General features: G+C 37.6%; 1 protein-coding gene across 1 annotated transcript in view; it reads left to right on the forward strand.

Annotated features, from left to right (window-relative positions):
* The window catches only part of LOC306875294 (FH1/FH2 domain-containing protein 1-like), a 52,649-nt gene that overhangs the window by 1,741 nt on the left and 24,349 nt on the right, over positions 1-26,559 (forward strand). Inside the window, 8 exon segments of the mRNA XM_079425763.1 lie at positions 128-234; positions 4,191-4,255; positions 23,297-23,364; positions 23,741-23,846; positions 24,252-24,346; positions 25,429-25,540; positions 25,679-25,773; positions 26,331-26,474. Coding sequence (XP_079281889.1) covers positions 128-234; positions 4,191-4,255; positions 23,297-23,364; positions 23,741-23,846; positions 24,252-24,346; positions 25,429-25,540; positions 25,679-25,773; positions 26,331-26,474 — 792 coding nt within the window.

Consider the following 26,559-nt stretch of genomic DNA (forward strand, 5'->3'; position numbering starts at 1 on the left):
GAGAGCAAAAGACTCGACTCGTTGGACATTCAAAAAGCATGAAGAGCCTATTATGAAACTGTAATCTGTTTATGTGCTGTGTCAAGTTACAATGCTAGGCAGTGATGTTACTCTGTCTCTCTCTCAGTTAGAGGAGTGTGCACTGCAACTGGCTTCTAATGGCAATTACCTGGATCTGGATTCATCCCTTGCTGAACAGAGAGATGATCTGGAGCAGCTCTATGAGGACGTGGAGTAAGAATGACTTCATATTTTGCCATTCAATATTCTCTCTCCCCCCTCTCTTTCCCTTTCACTGTCTTTTAGTTTAAGTTTTCCCAGAGATGGAAACTTGCATCTGAAATGTAAATGCAAAAAAATGACTTAGACCTGTAAGCAACTGACTTGCCTTCAACTCCAAAATCGAGACCCATGGAGAAAGTCTTTTAGTCTACCAGGGAAAAAAATGTTTTCAGAGTATTGTGAGATTGTTTAGATAAAAGGGAGTCTGTCATGCACTCTCGGTCATGAAAACAAAAATGCATTATTTTAACAGAATGGCATTTAAAGAAAGAAAAAATGTATTTTTCATTAAATTATCATTTTGTTTTATTTAATGAAGTTCCCCCCTTGCTGACTTGAATGAATAAACTGTTAATTAAAAGTAGTATTATAGATGAAATTATTAATCATTCATGAAAAACCTCATTTTAGGGAGGAATTCATTAATAATCAGGGAAATCCTTCAAAATAATAACTAATTAAAAATATATATTTATTGTTATTGGTGTAAGTCAGGTGTCAAATCTTAGTCTTGATTTGGCCTTGAAAGACTTTAAGTCTAAATTCAGAGACTTTTCAACATGTCTGCCTCCATCTAACCCTTCTTTTAATTTTTATAACATAGGAAAAACAGCATAAATTGCATAAAAGTGAAGGAATAATTCCATTCTTGGGTCAGTCTGAGTTCTTAGTCATATTCAAGAACTTTGGGAGAATCGTTCATACGGTGAATGTTACTCACACACACACACACACACACACAGATATTCTTAGTGAGGCCAGAGGGGAGGAGTGGACAACATTAGTCACAGACGCTGGGAACGTGGCTTCATAATGATAGAGCGTTTAGAAGAGAGAGTGGATAAGAAAAGCTTGCAACACTCCACAGAATCTGGTTCTTGGGATGTGCAACAATGTAAAATTTTGACCCCTTGGGATATTGTTTCGGATGCATTTAACTGTACTCAGCATTCGCTTTTTAAATACAAAGGGTGTTTCAGCACTGCCCTCTCTAATGCTATATTTAGTTGTTGTTTTTTTTTATTACATGGTGGTGTCATCAGACTATAATCATGACTTATGACTAACTGTCTTATGTGTCTTAATGCTCCTCCTGTAGAACATTTGTATGTTGGCTTTGTAGATATGATACAAAAACTTCTTTGAGATTATAAATAAATTCTTAAATTACTATTTGTATTCATTGCTATAACATGGCCCACAGAATTTAGAAACTTGACTTGTTTGTGATGATAAAGCTGCTACATTGCAGGTACTGTGGGATGCTTGTCTAAACAAAAAAAGAACAGGTTTCAGCCGACACACTCTTGTGACATTAGTATCCGTTTTACACTTTTGTAAATTGGTGGCTAATTTGTACAAATTCATATAATCTCATTTGTACATTTCCACATGGTCTGCTTACACCCAACTAATGGTTACGTTTAGGGATGGGGTTAGAGGTGTCCTTTTTTTTTTAAATTTAAATGGGATGTTTCCGTATGAAAATCCCCACCAAACAAGATAATACAAAATTACCACTTCATTAAAGTTACGTTATCTTATGAGATCGGTTTGGTATTAGGACAAAGGTGTTTTAGTCCAGATTTAAAGCATTAGTAAGGGGCATTCATTTGTTTGTTTCATTTCAATTAGACTGTACTTTAGCTCCCAAGATTAACTTGCCTTTTATTTTAGGAGATATATTGAAATTAATTCTAATTTGTTTCAATGCATCTTTAATGAATTAATTTTTATTATTATTATTTTTTTAAACACCATGTACTGTACATCTGTAAGGTGTGAGAAACAGTTACACTGATTCATTTTCTTCTTATTTCTAACTCATGTACTCATTTAAATTGTTTAGTTTGTTAATTTTTTGTTCTGTATATTTTTAATGCAACCTCATTTCAGACATACACATTATTTTAGCCTGCCATTGTCAAGAAGGTCTGTCTGACAGGAAAAATAAATAAATAAATCAAATCAAAGAGAGAACATTTCCTGTATGTTTGTAGGTCTCCATCCCGGCACATCCATCCATTTGTTCCTTTGGCGGATGAAACTGAATTTAAACAATGCTGCAGAAACTGTTATAGTCAGGAAATGCACTGATAACTCTATTCTCTCAGTGTTTGTTTAGTCTTTGACGCTATACTTGAGGAATTCCCCAATTTTAGCTATTTTTGTAAACTAATGTCAACAATGACTAATTTCAACGTAACTTTTTCTTTGAGAGACTGAACATCTGTTCAGTCTCCTTAGATCATAACATAAGTATTTGACATTTTATTAAGAAAACACTTTATGAAATTCAGGTAAAGGCTCTGTCATGCTCAAAAAGCTGAAATAAATACAATATAATGAGCAGCAGTTGTACCATGATGCTTATGATGATAGGGTGGTACACTGTACAGCTTGGAGAAAATTGCCCTGTTTAACCATGTAGAATGGTTGGATTAATCACAAATTAATGTTTAAGAAAATACATTTCTATATAAAAACAGGCTAATTAATAAGCATCTGTGGCTTTGGATGTATTGCTCTTTTTTTCTGTAGTACAAATTTAACACTTCCTTCAGTATGTCTATTATATGACTGAGATAAACTTTTGCACTGCGAACAATGCTTGGACTTAATGTACTTATTTTTCAGATGAATGGTTATTTATTATTCATTTATACTGTTGAAAACTTGCCAAACTTTTATGTAGGAGGTCTGTGAACCCTGAATGTTCAAGCATTATCTTATGACAGGTATCAGTTTCACTAAATCATTTATTAGTGTTGCTTAGTAACGCACAGTTGTTGGACCCACCAAAAGACATGAGTGATTTCACACAGGCAGAGCCAGCGTTTCAGTGAGTGTGCTGACCACAGCTTAGACTGAATAAAACTCTGAACCACAGATCTAGAATTCTGAGTCAGCTCAAACTGAAAGATTGCATGACTTTGGAACTGTAATACTACTTATACTCAGGCTGCTTTTTTCCAGATTTGTTCAGCCGTGCTCTGGAGAACCACTTTAAAACCCAGCGGAGTGCTGTATTTGTAAAGAGCTAAATTGTTAATGCAAGTGTGAAAAATATACAAAGTTTGATAAGATACAAAAATATACAAAAAAGTTTTTAAAAAAAAATAGTTGTAATATTATATAACGGTTTAACAACTGTTCTATTTGAATAAATTTAATGATTTTACTGTATTTTTGGTCATATAAATGCAGCCTTGGTTGGCATAAGAGACTTGATTGTGACCTGATTGTTGAAGGAGAACTAGCAGCTCTGTGCCAGTGGAAATGTCATCATTTCTCATTATGAAGTATTTTAATTGGGTGATCTCATTTTTCTAAGGGCTCAGTGTTTCTATGTTTGTGGGAGTGTGTATTTAAAGCATACATGGTGTGTATTTTGTAAGCTGGCAAAAATGTAGCCACAGCTGGAGCTCCGTCAGGTTCGCTCCGATTGGTAAGAGGAAACGCGTCATTTGAAACGGCAGCACTTGGAAAATAGAAGACAAAATTGGGGTGTGTGTGTAAGAATGTCTGTGTCTTTGTGACTGGGTGTATGAACCACACAGAACATCATGAAGAAAACATAAGCCATGGATTGGTCCATTTTTAGCCATAGTTGCATAGTTTCCATGCCTGTAAACGCTCTTTCCATACCTTAATCCCTACCGACCCATATTCTCTCTTTCTGACTCTCTCCAATCTGCCTTCAGTGTAGTGTGTGTCTGTAATAATGACAAATTCACATTATTCTTAAAATGTATTTTGCTCCAACTGTATTATCATCAGTGAAAGAATTCAAGTGAACGGAAGAATTCACCTAGATAGAATATTGATAAGAAGCACAAACTGTGTTTCTGAATGAAGTTACTCGGGTTTGATGTGTGATATCTTCTCAAATTTTCTTCTTTCTACAGAAAAGGCAAAAAGCCCATCTTGATTCTCCGTACACAGCTCCCAGTACGTGTTCATTCCATCCTTGGTAAGTAAGAGTGTATGCACTGTAATAATATTCTATGTTGAGCATATGACTGATTTGCATGCTCATTTCATAAGCAGTTGTATCTGTATTGCTGAGGTGGCAAGTACGTCATCCCTGGCTTTCCATTCTGGCTGTTGGTTTAGTTTGTCTTGGAGAAGGCAAAAATAGACCACGTTCTCCAAAAATGCTGAAATGGTATTATCCCTGTACAGTTTTTCCTCTCTGTTGGGAACTTTCCAACTATATCCTCATAATCCTCAGTGACAACTTTAGGTTCAGCTGGACTCTCATTGTAACGTGGATCTGTTAAAGTAATGAGCATAAGATTTCCCCACTTAATAGTTCAACTACAATTGGTTCAAGTCAGTGATTTAAGTGAAAATTCATCCGTATTTGTCTTTTATGGTCATCATAAACTGTTTTAAACTGGCCTATAAGCAAGCATATTGCTTAGTTTTTTTATTTCATTAACCATATACAAAGTCGGAAAGTGTATTCTGCGTCCACCATAGCATATACGTCTCAAACTCAATTCCTGGAGGGCCACCGCTTTGCAGAGTTTAGCTCCAACCAGCTCCAACTCACACCTGCTTGGAGGTTTCTAGTGATCCTGAAGAGCTTGATTAGCTGGATCAGGTGTGTTTGATTAGGGTTGGGGCTAAACTGTGCAGAGCATCAGAACGCTCTGTTTAAATGGGCATGGCTGATTGTTTACTCAGAAGTAAATGCCCACCGCTATGATTGGCTAACAGTTGTGTATGTTTGCAGCTGATGCTGTGCTGCACTGAACGATCTAATCACACCGGTGTGACTGTGTCAAATACAAAAAATATTATTTGGCTGTTTTTTGGAAGCTGCATTCAAAATCCACTTGGCTCAGAAATCTGAAGGGGGACGTGCCCCCTTACTTTGAATGGGCATGACCATGGTCCATGGTCCAGTTTTGGCACCAGATGTGTCCAAAACTTCTTTCCAGTCCTGTTAAATGCATAATCCACTTCAAAAATGTATATAATTAGAATAAAATTAATACTCAAATAGCATCTAAATGGCTAAAAAAAATCTAATTTCTTATGTCCAGGGTGTAGTTACAAAGTTACCTCTGTGAGGGTTTCCTCTCCACATATTTAGAAATTGATCAGGTGCCATTCATCCTGCACTGTGACCAAACCAGAACACTCCATGTATAATCAACATGCCCATCTGCACTGCAAGTTTCAAGTATACACCATTTCATGTGATGGTATAAACACTTAATTGTTCACTTACTTTCAATTTTATTTAGATTATTTATTTAAATTGTGTTTTTTGTTGTTGATTACTTGTGGCTATTAGAAAGTTTCCAGGGCCTAGTCATGCCCCTTTCATTAGCTGTCATATTCATTCGTATTGTGTGACATATAGTGAACAGATGAGAAGGTTGAAACAAGGGCTATGGAAACCTAGTGATATCTGTGTATACACTATGAATGAACACCTGTCTCCCCTCCATTCTGTCTGTGAACTACTGTCTTGCATTATATTATGCTGATTTATCTTTCTGCTTATGGAACATGTTTGAATGGTTGTTGGTTTTTGTGTGATACTGAATATATATGTGTGTGTTCGAGTGACACAAAGAGAATAACATACCTCAAGACAGGACAGACTGGTCCAGCCCTGGGGTTTCTGGATCACTGTGATAAACAACACTCCCAACTGACTCTGATGGTGTGCTGAATCTTTGATGCTGCTTTTGTGGTCATGCACAATAGATAATGATTTAGCAGTTTTGCACAGTAGATTTTTATTTCTAAACTACTGTCTTGTAATAATCGAGGTATGTTGAGTCCTTGTAATTGTGTTGTCCGGAGTGTCATGTGGAATTTAGTCCTGTTGCCTGTTTATTTTCTTTGTGTCTCTGCATGAAGTGTTGCTCTTTTCAGATCTGAGATGTGTTCCTCTCTATATTGACCACTTGAAATGGATAAAAAAAAAAAATTCTTGGCAGTATTATGTTTTGTTTTGTTTTTTAACTTGAAATATAATCACATTTGGATCAGTTTGAATCAAAGAGCACATCAATCGACCCCCACATAGCTATTGTAGTGTCTGGCATACTTTCAATTTGATTAATAAAGTCAAACTATGCTTGCATTTTCACTCATTTGTTACAAACAAGTGGCCAGGCTCCATTCCAGTGCTTGCTGGGACTGCATGGTCACATGACTTTGGCTCTTGAACATGAGCCATCTGCGCTCTATTGATTCTGTCAGTGCCAGCTGGCCCAGCCAATCAGATACAAGTAAAAATGGTGGCTGATTTGACTGAGATCCAGCGTTTTAAAGAATCCATTGTTATTAGTCATGGCTGTTATTTTTTTTTTTTTCTGTTGCAACTGGAATGGGCTTGTTACTTGGCTAATAACCATGTCTAGTGAAATGGGTAATTTTACATAGTTGCTTTGTCTTCAAAATAATGCATGATCTTTTATCATAACTATGCATATGAATAGGTCTTTAGGGTTCACATGCTCCTCCTCCTCCAGTGACATTTTTAAATTGCTCTTAGCTTAATCACAGCTTGCTTTTCCCCGTTTGCACAATTCACATTTTAAGTGTGAATTTAACTTTCTGGACTTTTTTCTGACTCTTTGTTGTTCCTGATATCCGGCAAGTTAACTCATTTGCTGTATGAGAACACTGTGTTCCTTTCCATCCAGTATCAAGTGTGTCCTCTGTTGCTCTCTGCTGCAGACATAATTTATGGAAATGAAAGAATCTGCTGAGTTACTTCCCGAGTATCTGAAGGAGTGTGTAAATATATACATTCAGGATAAAAAGACTACTGGCTTTGCAATTTATACTGTAACACAGTATCAATATCTAATGTACACATTGTGGCTTTAATAAGTGCTTCTGTAAACTTTAAAGTTAAAAAATCAGTGAAATAAAAAAACCTTTCCTTTTGATAACAACCACAGCCACTATCCTATTTTAGACGGCCTTTATCTCCTTCTGTTTTCCTGTTGTTTTAGAAATAAGCTTATACTGCCTTATTGTCATATGAATCATAAAAAAAACTTCCTTCTAAAGAGGAACCAAGTTTTAATGTCAGTTTTAGGACATTTGCTAATGTTTTTATTTTTCTGCTGAATGAATGGATTGAAATGGCACTTTGCACAGGTTCCCACAAAACAATGTAATTCATCATATCCTGTACTCTCCCAGTAGACATTCAAAGCTTTCCTCAAGAGTCCTCAGCTTGCAGGTCCTAACAACATTCATTCTTGCTGCAACTAGATAAATTAAGCAATATCATATTGTCTCCTGCACATCCAGTTTTGTCTTGTGACTTGTAATCATGAAATGGATTCAGTTTTGAACTGAAGAATACTTTTATTTATTGTATTTTCTATTTTCTTTCTAAAAATCTATCTGGATTCTCTGGAAACCCTGGATGTTTAAGTGTGATTTCTAGACTTAAAAATGTAATGTCATTGAATGACATCGGTGCATCTGCATTAAAATAGTCCATTTAAAAAGCATGGGTCAGATGCAAGTTGTATCGCGATGCACCTTTTCTAACCTATTTGCATCAGCAAAAATCTATTTTTCTAAATAATTATTAGTAGATGCACTATACTTCTTATTATTTAAAAAGTGACTAATAATTTGACCTATGTTTTATATGTAGATTGATTTCTCCTCTCTAAACAGTTTCTCAAGCACGTTCTCTCATCACCACTGATGGCCAGAGGAGAATGACACTATTTCGACAAACTATTTCCCCGTCTAAATACTGTAAAGCTGATATAAAGCCACCCAGCTTTATATCAAGCCGATGTAAAGCTGCTTTGACACAATTTGCATTGTTAAAAGCACTATACAAATAATATTGACTTGCTGCTACGTGAATGACGTATAGCAACTCTATTAGAGACCGAGGTGTGTCCAGAGAGTCACATAGAATATAGATGAACAATTTTCCATTGCATCGTGTTGAAATGAATTGAACTCTGATTGCACTGCATATTAATAGGAGTAAATTGTGTGGCATCTCATCAGTAGTTACTTCATATGTATCTTTAATGTATCTCATTGATAAGTGTGTATATGTATGTATGTGTAATATTGAACCAGCAAAACATTAGTAATTGAATGGATTTTGATGTCTATGCAAATTAAAAGCAACGATTAGCTGTCAAATCTCATGTGCTTTACTTTCAATTTATATATAAATAAATATTCACTTCTGAGAGTGCATATAAAATGGTCAGTAAAGCTCAAAAAAATGCTGTGGCAATTTTTAAAGTGTTTCCAAGTAATTCTGTGTAGGAGGAACAGTGTCATTTAAATTGGCCAACAGGAAATGCCATGCGGCAGATAGGTCATCCCTAAGGCCTCGGGTTTCTATTTCATACTGTTTATGTGAGGCTGGGCAGCGGCACATACTGTTCAAATTTTAGCAAAGCCACCCATACGTCTGTCATTAGCATCGATTCTCTAACACCTCTACAGGCCCCTCTCCCTCACACGGACACGTGAACCACAGGTCATAGTTTTCATAGTCACTCACAAACATTTTATGTAAGTGGTTTTTCAAACCTTGAAGTGTTCAACATGGTGCCAAAACAGGACATCTGAGTTTATTTTTATATTTGATGCCACCCTGCACACTGTTAACCCTCTTAAATGCCTCTAAAATCTCTTCTTCCATCTACACCTTAAATATTTAACCCTCTCCAGCTCACAGAAGAAGCAAAGGGACTTCTGGATCTAACTAAACTTTTGTTGGCTGATCTGCTTCAAATCACAGTGTCTCCATACTGCAGGGTTCCCACAGTCATGGCAAACCTGGGGAATTTCCAGGGCTGAAAATCTTCAAATATACCTTTTTGAATATATGACTCTACCTTTTTATTGTCCTTAAAAGGGATAGTGAACCCAAAAATGATCTATGACTTGCTTGCTTCTGTGGATCTCAAAAGATGCCCCCCCCCATACAATGTAAAGTCAGTGGGTTCAAATATTGCGTTTTGACCCATATGAAAAAACGAGTTACAACATCTTTTATGTTCAGCAGAAGAAAATAATTATACAGGTTTGAAAAAGCACGAGGGCAAGTAAATGATTTTCAATGTTTGGGTGAACAATTTTCTAGGGAAATGAATGTCAAAAGTGTGGGAATCCTGATATCAAAGGCAACCTCTAAGCCTGTCTCTGATTCCTTTATGTCAGCTGCTCGTGTTCAGACTTGTGTGATGAAATGCTCTGAAAGACGAGGTTATAATCTGGGGCTAAAATCTACCAATACCGTTGACATCTCTTCCAAATGTCCTTTCTATTCAATTTGATTCACTGTAGCAGCTCATAAATTTATTAATTCAATGCTAATGTATGTATTGTCACAATTAGATGTTTTTTACCCCAGACTCTTTGAATTTTCCACCATCCATTGCGAGCATGGTTGCCAATGTTTGGTCCACAGGGACGAGGACCCAGACATCCTATTGGAGTCTATTTATAAAGAGGGTTTGTGTAGTGTCACAGTGCTATATGCCAGTAAATACTCTATGTTCCACATTCAGTTTTTATTCTTTTATTTTATTTTCCCCCTTCAGGCTAATGAAGAGCTGATGTGCCAATACATGCACTGTGGGTTACCTAAGTCTGCAAAACCCTAAAATGTTTTTCCATGATGCTGCAAATTCAATTTTAGCTCCATATCTCTTTCTTCTTTCCCTCTGTGCCCAAGTCATTTACGAGCATTACAGGCTGATCTCTCTGTGACATCTTTTCATGCCTTGTGTTCCTCGTCCACCTGACAGACTCTATCCAAAGCATCATGCTCACCACAGAAGCATTTCACATCCCTGTGTTGGCATCTGGGGACTCCTCATACCCTCTGTGACTCATTTGGATCACAAGTTTTCATACCTAAAGATAATCTCCCATAATACTCAGTTGCTGGTGTCATACTCTATTGCAAATATGTGCTGAGGTCAAAGCTGAATCGGGCTTTGGCTGGAATGAATCCGGTGGATGTACTGAGTCATTACCCCAGGAAATCCTGCATCTGTATCCATCAAAGTTTATGTGCATTTATCAAACTACACAGACCACACATGTAACAATAATAATAATAATAATAATAGTGCTGATAATAATAACAATGGTGAGCATTGAACTGTCTTCATCAGGAAGTTTCATTTATTGTTTTGGAATGACCTTTTTTTTTTTTTTTTTCAGTTGAACCCCTCTGTCACTCCTGAGATTTTAATTTATAATTTAAGAACATGTTTTTGAATTTTTATAGTTCTCTGGTTTTGGTTAATGTTCACATGATATGCAGGTGAACACAAAATATTGAATATTTTTTTAATCAATTTTTTATTTTTATTTTGATGGTTAAAACGCACAAATGGGCACATTGGCATATGTAAACTCTTTTTGTAGGTGTTTGGCTGTAGCTTAGTTGCTAGCGTTGTGTTCAAGTTCAGGAGTTTATCAACATATGTTTAAACGGTCTGTTACAACCTACAATAAAATTCCTATTCTGCAAAATCCTCCAATAACCACTAACATGCATAAAGTGCAATATAAATATGAGACATGCATATGCAAAGTCTGGCAAAAAAAGGGCTGAAAATGCAATAAATTTTCAGCTGGGAGAACATCTAGCAACTAATTAAAGGGGACCTATTACGTCCCTTTTTACAAGATGTAAAATAAGTCTCTGATGTCCCCAGAGCGTATATGTGAAGTTGTAGCTCAAAATACCCCACAGATAAATTTTTATAGCTTGTTAAAATTGCCACTTTTAGGGTATGAGCCAAAACTCGCTGATTTTGAGTAGGTTTCTTTAAATGCAAATGAACTGTTGCTCCCGGAAAAGAGGCTGGAGCTTCAAGAGCTCAAGCTCCGCATTAGCAGACTGCTAGCCTTTGCAAATAAACATTCCACTATTAATACAAGCCTGTTATCTTTACAGAAAACATACTCTGTTTCAAAGTCAGTCATCTGATTATTATTAGTCCAAAAATAAAAGTATACAGAAAATACACCTTAAATAATCAAATAAAAAATAGGCTACATCCAACTGTATTTAATGTATTGTGGGCAAAATGTAGTTTATAGCCATGCAGCCTTTCTCTCGCGTTTTATGACAGCTGTATCTTTTATGGTTATTAGAACATTAAAACATTACAATCTAAAATTGCTCTTTAAAGCATTAAAACACTAAATTAAAAGTTAATCACTGAATCAAAAATGAAAATAAATAATAGAAATCAGACTACATTTTAACTGATAAGAGGGACACATTTAACTCATGAGCTAGTATGGCTGTATTAAGCTTACATTTGATTTACAGTTACTGCTATCATAAAAATACACTTGTATGTAGGACTAAAATTCTACATGTCACATTTAATCTGGTGATACGATACGCATCATGATACAGGGGTTGCGATACTGTAAGCAAGGCGATAAATTGGGATATTATTTTAGGAATAGGATATATTTTTTAGGAAAGCTGTCATTAAGAGCACACCACCATATGCAAACCTTAGCAATAAATAAATAAAAATTGTTTAACCAGAACACACTGGGATCTGCATTTGCTATAATCAGTCCGTGTAACATTCAACGTTATTGAACCACTTTTTGTGCAGTACAAGTCAAGGGGGAAAAATTAAAGTGCTTGCAGGATTCTTATATAAAATGTATTTTATAAAAAGACCATATATATATTTTAAACCCTGCTTTAAAGGTTCACAGTTTAAATTTACAATTGTAATATACAATGTCATAACATTTTGATCTGAACAAAAAATGACATCTGCTTAATATCAAAGAAAAATAAAGTGATTGCAGGATTCCTAAAGAAAACAAAACAATTGTAAAACAATAAAATAAATACAGATATTGAACATTCTCAGAACCTTTCAACTTGGATTTCACAGGTTTTTCAATTTGTATTTATGTTCCGCGTGGAATCGCTAAGACCGCGACGCGAGCACCGCCCCAGCTGTACAAAACGTCCCCGACACGAGAGAAAGCTGCAGCCATGCGGCGACACTATACCGCCCGCCCGCCCGCCGCGCCCCGCGCAAAGGCTCTACGGGACGCGGCAAGCGGTGGAACTGAGGTGGCGCTCGCGCCGCGGTCCCGGGGCGGACGTTACCACAAAAGCCCAAATGACGCCACACTTCAGCTTTGTACACTGAAACGAGAACTGGAACAATTCTTTCATCCCCCATTACTGGCAGCAAACTATATTAAAGGAACACTCCACTTTTTTTGGAAATAGGCTCATTTTCCAACATCCCTAGAGTAATACAGATGTGTTTTACCGTTTTTGAATCCATTCAGCCGATCGCGGGGTCTGGCGGTCCCAAAATTAGCATAGCTTAGCATAAATCATTGAATCCGATTAGACCATTAGCATCTCATTATAAAATGACTAAAGAGTTTCGATATTTTTCCTATTTAAAACTTGACTCTTCTGTAGTTGCATCGTGTACTAAGACTGGCGGAAAATGAAAAGTTGTGATTTTCTAGGCTGATATGTCTAGGAACTATGCTCTCATTCCGGCGTAATAATCAAGGAATTTTGCTGCCGTACCATGGGTGCAGCAGGCGCAATGATATTACGCAGCGCCTGAAAGAAGTCCCCATCTAGGTAACTTCCAAAGTGACCAGCACTATGTTTGTGTAGTTGCTGAGTTACAGCCGGTGAGTTTAGTGGCTGGATTTACCTGTGTGCGATTAGCCATGGTTATGTGCGTTGTAAAGGGCTGTAATAGTAAGTCGAAGGTGTATTCCACCGTCATGTTTCATAGAATTCCAACGAAAAACAAGCAACAAAAGAATCAATGGCTAGCTGCTCTGAACATAGATTTGAAAACACCGGTAGAATCAATCAAGAAATGGCGTGTTTGCTCCGATCATTTTGGACCAGATGACTATTTGGAAAACATGGAAAGTGTTACCCATACTATGGTACGGCATCTAAAGAATACGGCTATCCCAACAATCTTCAGAGTACAGACAGGACCAAGTGGATCATCACCCATGGCTGTAAGTGTAACATTATTATCACTTTTGACCACATTGAAAAAGCACTGCTGTTGTCATTAGCTGCCTGTGTAATGCTATCAGATAGGGCTGTGCAATTAATCGAATTCGATTAATTGCACAGCCCTACTATCAGATTTGCTCGACCATTTGTCTTATACAGTATATATTAGTTCTGTTGTACAGTTCTAGAGAGGTAGTGCATAGTTTGATTAAAAGAAACGTGTGTAATTGTCAGTATTGCTTATCGGAATTTTCTGTGGTACAAAATACAGCCCTATCACCAAAACTGAGCCGATTTTTTTTTTTTCAGAGTAACAAATTAGCACTGCTCAAGACTGTAGGCCTACTATGCTATATTGATTTACTGTAAAAGGGGGGGGGGGGGGTGGCATTTGAATCATTGAAAGTGCTCTGTCCGTGGTTTCACAATCAGCTTTACAAGCAGCCTTTTGCCAAAATGTATGTAAAAGTTCGTCTTCTGTGTATTCAGGTTCAAACAGATATGGTTCAGGTTCTGTACCAAAGGAAATGTTTTCTAAATCGTCTCTTACTAATGTCTCCATGGTTGCAAGGCACGCTCCCTGTGCAAACAGGTGGTCACGTTATACTATTAGCAGGCGCTGCGTAATATCATTGCGCCTGCTGCACCCATGGTACGGCAGCAAAATTCCTTGATTATTACGCCGGAATGACAGTATAGTTCCTAGACATATCAGCCTAGAAAATCACAACTTTGCATTTTCCGCCAGTCTTAGTACACGATGCAACTACAGAAGAGTCGAGTTTTAAATAGAAAAAATATCGAAACTCTTTAGTCATTTTATAATGAGATGCTAATGGTCTAATCGGATTCAATTATTTATGCTAAGCTATGCTAATTTTGGGACCGCCAGACCCCGCGATCGGCTGAATGGATTCAAAAACGGTAAAACACATCTGTAATACTCTAGGGATGTTGGAAAATGAGCCTATTTCCAAAAAAAGTGGAGTGTTCCTTTAACGCTAACATTAGTGGAGTGCCCTGATGCTAGTATTTCCTGTCACTGTTTAAGTTCAGAGATGAAGACTAGCGGTCGGGATATGAACTCAAAACGAAACAACTGCCATGAATCTTGTATGATTTTTTTTTTCTTTTTTTTTAAATATCGATATTCCGTTTTTGAGAATCAATGCAGTATCGCCAAACAAAATATCACGATACTCACGTGTATCGATATTTTCTTACACCCCTTATGTCCAACAACAAATATTTGAGCAGAATGCATATTTTATTAAGAATTATTGCTCTATTATTCTATCCTGCTGCGTCTGTTGCGCGCAGCATTGCTTGTTCACTCGCGTAAGCCTCGTCCACTCCACTCCTGACAGCAAAATTTATATATTTGCATGACTTTTACAGATGAAAAATATACCTGTGACGTGTCCGTTATGCACGGAGGAAAACACAACGTCTCAAATGCATTAAACAGCACAGATATATTCGCTGTTTGCGATGGTGGATCGATTTGATCCATGATCGACATTAAGGGCTGCTTAAGAATAAGCTGCACGTCACATTATCCTGACTCATTGAACCTGGATCGAATTAGATCGAATTATATATAATATGCATGCATATGCACCATTTTACAAACAAAAAAACAAAAACAAAAAAAAAAATATATATATATATATATATATAATGTGTGTGTATATATGTATATGTATTAGCTTTTTAAATATCTGAAAGTATACTCAACATCAGTCAGTCAATCATTATAATATGATAATCAAATAGGCCTATTATTTAATGATATTACTTTAGTAATCAGAATTAAAACTTGGTAACCATGTATGAATGCATATTGGTCATTTTAACTGAACTTGGACTGGTGGTGGTGCTTTTTGGTCATTCAGTGTTTCTGTAAAAAAATAAATAAAAGGAAATTAAAAACTAACAATAATACTGATAAGATGATGATGATGATGATAAGAAGAGGAAGAAAAATTCTATTAATAAGAACAATATAAAATGCACTAAGGATTAATGAGCTGCAGGATTCATGAATATTAATCAGGTTGCCAGTTTTCGCTTGGACTGTAGCGCATGTAGCGCGTCAATTCTGCATGTTATGTAAGACTCTCTCGCTCTTTCTTTCTTTGCGTGTGAGACGATGAAACATGCGCATTCACACTAAAGTTTATGGTACGTCAAAAACAGGTGCGCTGCTCATCCATTCAGATGAACTGAAAAAAAAATTAATATCACAGATCGCTTGACGGAGAGTGATGCTCTCAAGCGCATAGTGTTTGGCAAGTTAAAATATATCTGTGCTAAACTTATATACTTAGCCTCCAACTAACACACTGGTGAGTAAAATCTGAGAATTTATTAGCCATTGGCTAATATTAGTCATCATTTAGTCGCCCAGAGTGAAGATTTAGTCGCATATTCCGCAACGCGGAATCAACAGAGAAATCGCGCGGCAGCGGGACATGCTTCTACGTCAATGAGAGGTGGTGTACAGATGTAACAGTATTAAAGAAGATGTGCTGTTCAGATCTAGAAACGCTTTTCGTCAACTGTAAACCTTTTTATTCGCCACGGGAGTTTTGCTCGTTCATTCTCGTGAGTGTCTACATTCCACCACAAGCGCACGTGAGCTCAGCTTTACAGAAACTCGCTAATCAGATCACAGACACAGAACAACAACACCCAGACTCTGTTTTAATCATTCTCGGGGACTTTAATAAAACAAATCTCTCCCGTGAACTGCCAATATACAGACAGCATGTTACATGTCCCACAAGAGATGTTAATATACTGGATCACTGTTACACAGCAATAAAGGATGCATATCTCTCTGTCCCACGAGCAGCTTTAGGACTCTCTGATCACTGTTTGGTTCATCTTATTCCGACCTACTGGCAGAAACTGAAGTCAGCTAAACCTGTATTAAGGACTGTAAAGAGTACTAATGAGATAGAGTGGGTTTTACAAGTCCGTACTACTGAGCGAATCATTGGTACAACCCTCCCCAGTCTCCAAGAACTGTACTTATCCAGAGTGAGCAAAAGGGCTGGCAAAATCACTCTGGACCCCTCACATCCAGCACACAACCTCTTCGAACTGTTACCGTCTGGTTGACGCTACAGAGCTCTGAGCACCAGAACGACCAGACACAGGAACAGTTTCTTCCCTCAGGCAGTCCATCTCATGAACAATTAACTCTTAACAATAAACATGAAACGCACAACACTATCATACTTTTTTTTTTTTTAACACATACTTATTTCATTTCAAATTTGCACCTAACATACCTGTACATACTTAATTGTCTATTTTGTATATTGTGTTTGTGCTATTTTGCATATTGTCCATTTTGTATATTTGTACATTATTATTATTATTTTTATTTTTGTATATTTTTTTTATTATCTGTGTCCTGTCGCTGTCATTCTGTCGCACTGTAGTGCTACTGTCACTAAAACAAATTCCTCGTATGTGCAAACATACCTGGCAATAAAGCTAATTCTGATTCTGATATGCGAGTGATTTACTCGCAATGTAGAGTTGCACATGATGCTGATAATGTGACAGAGGAATCAGCTTAGGGAATCAGTTAGAGGCGATCGTTTTACATGCTCACATTTAATCATAGTAAACATCCCATGGTGCAGTTTAAGTTTTAAGTTTAATCCTATGAATTTAGGTTGTCCTTTAACAAATGTCTCTCAGTGGGCTAAGCATAATTTCCTTTTGTGGTCTTTTTTTTAGTGACCATGGCCTCATTTACTGTTGATGATGTCTTGAACATGGTCTTCTAGATTCTGGGAATAATTTAGATTACTCTTTTTGGCAACCCACACTGTGCGTGCTTTCTATTGATGCAGATCAGAAAAGAGTGTTTTTCTAGTTTGCCCTTATAAGGCTGTACAGGATCTGTCTTTAGATGTACTGCAATCAGGTAACCGAAAGTGCAATCTGTTTTTCAATGTCTAACCTATAAACTTTTGTTGTGGCACTACTAAAAGGGACCCTTACCCAGTCTTCACAAGCACATTAAACTGTCCTTAGGGACTGTCTCCTGACATTTTTAGTGATTGTGAACCAATGTGCAGTTCTTATGTCCATATGGGCATGGAGCAGGAGTTTATTTTGTTAACTGCAGTTAGAATGGCATGTGTGAACATGACAAACAGAGCATTTCTGTATAGCCATTGTTTTGACCTGCAGTGTTAACCATTTCCCTGCTCTAGGGTGGAAGCTTTTTCAGATGTTAGGCATTAGTTTACAGTCCCATTCATGTTAAAGTCTGTAGAGTCTGTAGCAGTGTTGTGTCCTTCTTGCTTTAAAGCAATATGCTGTTTGGTTGCCTACATCACTATCTATTCTTAATTTCTTTTGGAAAAGATCAGTATAAGGAACTCAGCATATCAGCTTTCAGAGGAACATGCCCTGAGAAATGGGGGTTAACTGAGGTAAAAGTTTATTTCCATAGTCTTGCCAGGCTGCCACTGAGAATAACACTGTGTTTGGCAAGAATTGCTGTGGTGGTTAGCTTCATTCAAATGTCAAGTCTGCAGTAACCTGTAGAGAACATTTGTTATGCTATATTCAAATGTTGAGGTTCGTCTGTGTTCATGTTCTAACAAATGAAAGTTCTCAGCCTCATTTAAAAGATAATTGGTAATGCAAAACTTGGCCAAAGAAGGCCCTTCTGTAGAAGTTAATTCGGTCCATATTATCTAGTTACATGAAGCGCTACCTGTTTGATTTTGTTCATCTGATTGATCATCGATTATGAACTATTGAGATCTGTCTGTTATGCTCAAAACAAGGCTATAGCTACTGATTCATGAAGTTGTCATTGTAGATGACTTTGTAAATGTCTGATCCAGCTGATCTAAATTAGGAGTACTCTGTGTTTTCAGATGGTTGTGTTCAGAGTGATGTCTGTTACGCTTCCCTTGTCACTCTTCCCACATTTCCGTTTCCTACCCATAATGGCTTTCTGTGCTGGAGCCCTCATACAATGGGCTTGACTTCTGAAGCGCCCTTTGTCACAGTACTGCAGGACTGCAGCCTGACTAATAAAACACATCTGGAGGAATTCTTCCCATGATGCTGATCTCATAGGTTTTACATATGCTCTTTCGACAGGCTGACAATCAGCTTAAATCAGATGTTCTCACTAACACAGTTAGTACTCTAGGCTATGTTGTGCAGTATGGGTATTGCCCTAACGCTTCCTTTTAAACGGTGTACTTGATTCTGTTGTGTGAAGATCAGTTATACCTAATCGCTTATTTTTTGTCAAACCTTAGATCAGGGTTCCTCAAATCTTTCCCTGGAGGGCCAATCTGCTGCAAAGTTGAGCTCCAACCCTGATCAAACTCGCCTACCTGTGATTTTCTGATGATCTTGAAGACTCTGATTAGCACGCTCAGGTGTGTTTGATTAGGGTTAGCGCTAAGCTCTGCAGGAGTTGGCCAGGTTTGAGGATCCCTGCCTTGGATGCATAGCAAGCATCTTGTTTTGAGTTGGAGCAGTGAATGCAGAAAGAGAGGCAGAGGCTATGTGTGAATAATCTCATTCAGTGTGACATGAAGAATGTGCCAAGTCACAGTTTCTCTCAAGGATTCTGTGTCCTCTGTCATATTTGGTTTTGTCACTCGCTTACCCTCAGTTGAACCTAGTGCGATCCTTTAACTTCAAAAAAAGGTTTGAACCGATACTGTATAAATTATTAAACTGTGCCATTTTTACAGTACCATTATATTAGTACCAATTCATATCTGTACCGGCTTGTAGTCAACCACTTTTAAATGCTCCTGTGTGTTTTTGCATGCATGCTCTGGTTTGGAATTCCAAAACCACAAGTATATTTACATGTTTTTGCAGCGTTGAGTAGTGTAGCCAATCACAGGCATCTCTGTTGATCTGTTGAAAGCAATGGCCAGTCAGAGGTGTTTTCTGTAGGTTAATTGCATGTCTTTGTCACCTTTTTCACCCATGATGCGTTTGCATCCCTGTAGTTTGTTTGCTCTAGTCTCTGTTTTTATGAGACGTTAAACCGAGGTCCTGACTCTCTGTGATAAATAAAAATCCCAGGATGTCCTTCGAAAAGAGTAGGGGTGTAACCCCGGCATTCCTGGCCAAATTTCCCCTTTGGCCTCTGACCATCATGGCCTCCTAATCATCCCCATACACTGATTGGCTTCATCACTCTCTCCTCTCCACCAGTAAAAGATGGTGTGTGGCGGGCGTTTTGGTGCAATATGGCTGCTGTCGCATCATCCAGGTGGATGCTGCACACTGGTGGTGGTTGAGAAGATTCCCCCTTTCTATGTAAAGCGCTTTGAATTTGAACGTTTATTTCGAACATGCAAACAAATACAGTCAAAACAAAACAATTTAACTTATACATGTCCAAAAAGGAGTAGGAACAAACATAAGATATTTAATCCTACCCCTTCTCCACTTCACGTTGATAATAATAATCAATAACAATAATCATCAACTTAACTTCATAAGTCTGTCATCTCATCCTTGTCTTAATACACCCTTTTGACATTCCTACATATATTTGGTATATTACATATAATCTGTATGAACACACTTGGGCATTGCTTGAGCACTAAAGGGAGGGAAGTGGTGTGTGGCCATGTATGGTGACCCATTCTCGGAATTTGTGCTCTGCATTTAACCCATCCAAGTGTACACACAGTAGTGAACACACACCCGGAGCAGTGGGCAGTCAATGCTGTGGCGCCTGGGGAGCGATTGGGGGTTCGGTGCCTTGCTCAAGGGTCTCGCCTCAGTCGTGGTATTGAGGTATTGAGGGTGGAGAGAGTGTTGGTTATTCACTCCCCCACCTACAATCCCTGCTGGACCTGAGACTCAAACCCACGACCTTCAGGTTACAAGTCCAACTCTCTATCCATTATGCCACAACTGCCCTAAGCTTAGTCTGTTCCACAATTTCACTCCACATACAGAAATACAGAAGCTTCTTTGAGTACCCAGAAAAGCGCTATATAAATGTAACTATTATTATTATTATTATTATTATTATTATTATTATTACCCTTCACATAAGGGAATCAGATGAACTCAGATCCTTTGGTGTTTACATGTTTGTGTGTGATATCCTACTTTTAGAATATTTCCGTTTTGTTTTCTTTTTCGCTTTCATAATCTTTTGCCCACATGCCGTCACTTCTTTTCTTTTCTTTGCTTCATTCTTCTCTCTTGAACACAACTGTGGGTATCTAGGGGAACATTCAGCCCCAGTGATGTACAGTTTTAGACTGAAAAGACTGGTTTATGGTACCACATTTGCTGACTGTAAAATTCTTGGCAGATCTATTAGCCTGTATAATAAGAGGTTGAATATAATTTATTGAAAGGCTATATGCTTGCATGCAAAGAATGTGCTAAGTATATATTTGTCTAAGTGAGAGGTTGAGGGAATTGTTCTAAATGTGTGCCACACTCTCTCCATGAAACTATACTTCCTTCTCTGTGTGTGGGGCATGACATCCTGGCTGCTTGTTGTGACTTCCTTCTAAGCAGCAGCAAAACAACATTTTCACGTGTTTGTCATGAATGCCATTTGCGAATGTACAGTTTGTGTGAGCAAATGTGTTTTTGGCCATCATCTGTAATGTCTGTGTTCCTCTGACACTGAACTTTGTGTGTGTATCTGTCCGTGTGAGTGTGTAACATTATCAGTAGCAAGCAGCTGTCTGTGGTGGACTACATCATTCTCCATGCTGTCATGGACTTTACCACTGATCTCAGATGCCTGGCTGAACACACACACACACTCATGTCTGTCTGTACCCCTTTACTTGGCAATCTCTATATTTAACTCTTTCTCTTTTGCGTATTTGAATGTGCACACATATACACATACACAGGGATAGTAACTACAACAGAACACATCATAGTGACAGACTTTTGGTCTTTTCGTTGTCAAAACAGATCACCAAAACAAAACGTTATTAGAATCCCATGTATTTTCTAAAAGCCAGAAGCTTCTCATTTGACGTGCTTCATGATGTAACATCAAGGGATCCAGTGGCCAGTGATATTCAACTCTCGTGGGATATTAGTTTGGGCACATAATGTACAAATATTCACTGTTCGTGGCCAGTCTGGTTTTGTGAATAAAGGTGATCTCAGTGTTCTTTTGAAATCACTATTCATGCCAGATATTGTGGGATATACATCTGTCAAGTTGAGAAAGCTTTAAAAGTTTAGTAATGCATATTAATATTAACATATAAATTTAATACAAATTAGAGCTTTAATACCTTTATGTGTGCAAGACACTGTTTGCTGAGTCTTGGACCTTTTGAACCAGCAGGTTCAAAGTTGAGCGGCATTGCAAATGCTCGTTTACAAATAATGCTATTCCCAGGCATTGAGGAATGACTGTTTATTAAGCATCTCTGCAAATTTTCTAAATAAACAGTTGGCGAAAGATGGTGAATCAGTCGGAAAATATAAGAGAGGCTGATTGTAGCACACGTTGCGTGAGTGCATCAGCTTGAATTAGCTATTTGAGGAAGATCATGTGTCTGCCGTGCCAGTTTCTTTCAATTCTCACAGAAGGCACAGGCTAACCTCCTGGACTGAAAGATCTGAGAGTGAACGTGTGTGTGTGTGTGTGTGAGCTTTAATGTCGTCATTTACACCACCTTAGTGATGGATGTTCGTTCGTTCGTTCTCTCTTTCTCTCTCCCTTTCTTTCTCTCTCTCTTTCTTTCTTTCTTTTTTTCTCTCTTTCTCTCCTTCTTTCTCTTTCTCTTTCTTTCTTTCTTTCTTTCTTTCTTTCTTTCTTTCTTTCTTTCTTTCTTTCTTTCTCTCTCTCTTTCTTTCTTTCTTTTTTTCTCTCTTTCTCTCCTTCTTTCTCTTTCTCTTTCTCTTTCTTTCTTTCTTTCTTTCTTTCTCTCTCTCTTTCTGTCGTTCTTTCTCGCTTTCTCCCTTTCTCTTTCTCCCTTTCTTTCTTTCTCTTCTTTCTTTGTTTCTTTCTTTCTGTCATTTATAATGTACAGAACCAGTCAGAATTTAGATGCATGCATGTTTATTAAAGATCATGATATTAAAGACCTTATATAAATTGATCTTTATTATTAACTGCTTGAATTTACATTTGTAGACATAAATTGTGCCTATGAAAGTCTTTACAAAACTAAAATTTTAATTTCACACATTTTTAATGGATGAGTTGGACCACATAGTGAAGGATCTGAATGATTTATCTTGAAGCTTGTTGAGATAATGTGTAGGCAGTTTTTTTTTTTTTTTTTAAATATATAGAAAGAAATAAAATCAGAAATATATTATGTCTAAGAGTTTTGATTTTCTTAGTATCCCCATGCTTCCATTTGTGTATTTTCACAGTTTTGATGAATATTTAGTTGCTCTAAGATGTGGAAAATGGTAAAGAATGAGTAGATGTGTCTTTTGGCTGGTACAGTACAACAATTTGAAATGCTTAGAAAAAATAAAACTGTACTTTATAGGCATGTTAAATGGGTTTTACTTAAATGTGTCATGACTAACCTGTCAGTCAAGTGCTGAACATGTGAAAGGCATTTATATGACAGGAATGACTGTTTAAAGGCAGTCAGTGACACCCTCTCATTTCCTCTGATTCTGAATGATAAGCCAGTTCCAAAGATCCGATGCTTAATGATGCCTTGTTTTTATCAATGTGAATGGTTTGCTTGTGTTTACCATTACCACCACACAAATTGTACTGGTAGGATCTAGCTAGCTGAGTGAGTTACACTGAATCAGATACTGTGCCTTAGTCAAACTGTGAAGTTCAATCTTTATTTCTCTAGGTATCTTAATATGTGTTTAAGTGCTCTTTGAGAATGTCACTGCAGTAATAACAATCTTTGCCTCCTAGATACAAGTACTGATGCCCTTGTCAGTTGACTGATCAATCCCCCCCCCCCCCCCCCCCTCTTCCTCTTTTAGAGAAGTTGTATAATTCCCATGGTCCTGAGCTTCGGCGGTCCTTGTTTTCATTAAAGCAACTCTTTCAGGTAAGATCATGAAAAACACAAGCAACAGGGGTTTAAGAGAGAAAAAAAGCTATATGTGAGTGAGTTGGATAAGGACGATGTTGTTACAGTTAGTGAACTGAATGAGTGACAAACTTTCTCTCTTCAACATGTACTGTCATTACATTGTGTTCTAAATTTAGTCTAAATTGTGAGGAAAAGTAAGCACAAAATTAAATCTTGAGGAAGTGTCTCAGGACACAGCAATACGGATACAATCCACATTTATACTAATGGTGCACCCATATACCATATACACTCATATCAATGCTGACCACAAACTTCTTGAACTGTAGTTCATAACATTGTATGCAGTTGTACACAAAAGCAGATCTCAATTCTGTTTTATTTTGAACAGGATGATAAGGACTTGGTTCCAGAGTTTGTGATCTCCGAGGGTCTGACGTGTTTCATTAAAGTGGGTGCTGAGGCAGATCATAACTACCAGAACTACATTCTCAGAGGTTTGTACTCAACATCACATATTTACTGAAACATATGCAGAACTACTACAAAATACTTCATGCATGCCTCCATTAAAAACATTTAACATTGTTAGCAGGGTTATTGATGGTTCTTTCACTAATCATCATGACATGACATGACTTGATGTGTGTATATCTATCAGAGTTTCTAAAAGCAGTCTAATATGTGTATATATATTTATTATGCATATACACCACACATCTTGCATGCAGAGTTCAAATAGCACAAAGAATTTTGCACATTTTTGGCTAAGTAGGCCATCTGTAACAGGAAGTTTATACTGGCTGGAATTAGACCAGCAAACATGAAAGCTTTAGGACAGATCACTAGATCCTTTAGGACATGCCGGCACTGTACAATAAACTCTGCTGTCCTGGTCCCAGCTCTCAGTCAGATCATGCTGTTTGTGGACGGAATGAACGGTGTTGTGAACCACAATGAGACTGTACAGTGGCTGTACACACTGACTGGCAGCCTGGTGAGTGACAGCAACACACACACACCACAGCATCTGTAAACACTGACCACAATATAGTATTAGTACACTGTTCCATCAGTGGCTGTTTATTAATGCACCTTGACATTTTAATACCACGACATGCCACCTGATTAAGAGTTAATAGATCCATGTTCAAAAGTTAATTGTATGTGATAACCATTTGGTTCCTGAGGGCTGGATTACATTTACTGTACATTAACTCAATGAGCAAATGCTTGTCTGCTAAATTATCCAAAGCAACTTACAAATGCTTTTTTTATATAGCTCAAAAAGAACACATTGAAGTTGCTTTGGATTGAATTTTGGATTGAAGTGGCTGCCAAATGTGTAAATAAAAAAAAAAGAAAGGAAGAAAAGAAATGCAGTTCAGCAAAACAGTCAGGTCATCCTAAGGCAATGTAAAATTAGAAAAAAATATAAGGTTGGCCAGAAAGGTACAAGCTAGTGCAGAGATGTAGGTGTGAATCTGGACCAAATTGAAGTATTTTGATCTTTACTCGCAGCCTTCAATTCTAATTATTAAAGTTAAATATTACTACTGTGGGAGAATAGTTTGCCAAATCTACCACAGAAATGTTTATTACTAGTTACTTGATATTAAAATGGCCATAATAAACTGGCTGGTGCTGTTGTGCAACAATTTCAAGTTTGGGCCATTGCTCTGTTGAGTTTGCATCTTCACAAGTTTAAAATTTGTATGTATAGTTTAGGAAGTTTCTTAATGCAAAGTTAGTGTGAACCTGTTGACATGAGATTTGTACACTTTTTACCGTAATAGATTCAGTCATCTTGAGAATCAGTTTGAGGTCATATCCTTCTGCATAATATCAAAGAGGAAGTGAAAATGAGTGGCAGAATATTTATTGTTTTTTACAACAAATTACTAGTGGTAAATTACTGTATCAGTGTTGGAGATGCATGTTTATTTGGTCATTACACTCTTATTATGTGCAGTATGTGATTTTTCTTAAATACATAAGGTTTGATACTGCCATCTTATGTAAGAGGATGGTAAAGACTGTCTCTTTATTGGCTATTTTTCTCATTCGCTTTCTCTTCAGTCTCGGCTGGTTGTGAAGACAGCTCTGAAGTTGCTGATAGTGTTTGTGGAGTACACAGAGTCCAACAGTCCACTGCTTATTCAAGCTGTCAGCATTGTGGATGGCAAGAGAGGTTAAACATATATTTAAACATTCTCTCGTAATACTGACACTATAAATCCACCATGTTCCATTCATTCTTTTTTCTGTCATTATCCTCACAATAACTTTGTTTAGCTAGAGAGCTTAAGGTGTATGCTATCTTTTTCAGGTGTTAAGTCTTGGACATATCTAACAGAGATCCTGTCAGAGAAGAATGGATCAGACACAGAGCTGCTCATCTACACCATGACCCTCATCAACAAGGTAAACCACAGATTAGAATCAGAATGAGCTTTATTGTCAGGTATGTTTGCACATACGAGGAATTTGTTTTAGTCACAGTAGCTGATGGTAACAGTTCAAAGAGAGAGTGTGCTGGATGTGAGCGGTCCAGAGTGATTTTACCAGCCCTTTTGCTCACTCTGGATAAGTACAGTTCTTGGAGAGTGGGGAGGGTTGTACCAATGATTCGCTCAGTAGTACGGACTACCTTCTGTAGTCTTCTGAGGTCAGATTTGGTAGCTGAGCTGAACCAGACAGTTATTGAAGTGCAGAGGATGGATTCAATGATGGCAGAGTAGAACTGTTTCAGCAGCTTCTGTGGCAGGTTGAACTTCCTCAGCTGACAAAGGAAGTACAACCTTTGCTGGGCCTTCAATGTGAATGTCCCACTTCAGGTCCTGAGAGATGGTGCTGCCCAGGAATCTCCACTGCAGTCACAGTGGAGTCATTACACACCCAAAATCTACAAGCGTGATGCACATCAGCACAATGTTGAGCCTAAATGGCCTTGATGTGTATTTATCCCTCTGCCCTCCCAGACTCTGTCTGCGCTTCCCGATCAGGACTCATTTTATGATGTGACAGACTGTTTGGAGCAGCTAGGAATGGAAGGCATTGTCCAGAAACACATGACTAGCAGCGGCACCGAGGGTGACCTTAAACAACAGTTCATCATTTATGAGGTAAACTCCCAGTACACCTCAAACACTCCATATCTCTGATATATAGACTATTGTTCAAAAGTTTGGGGTCAATCAGATTTTTTGT

This window comes from Barbus barbus (genome assembly GCF_936440315.1).
Source record: "Barbus barbus genome assembly, chromosome: 1".
Classification (NCBI taxonomy): Eukaryota; Metazoa; Chordata; class Actinopteri; order Cypriniformes; family Cyprinidae; genus Barbus; species Barbus barbus.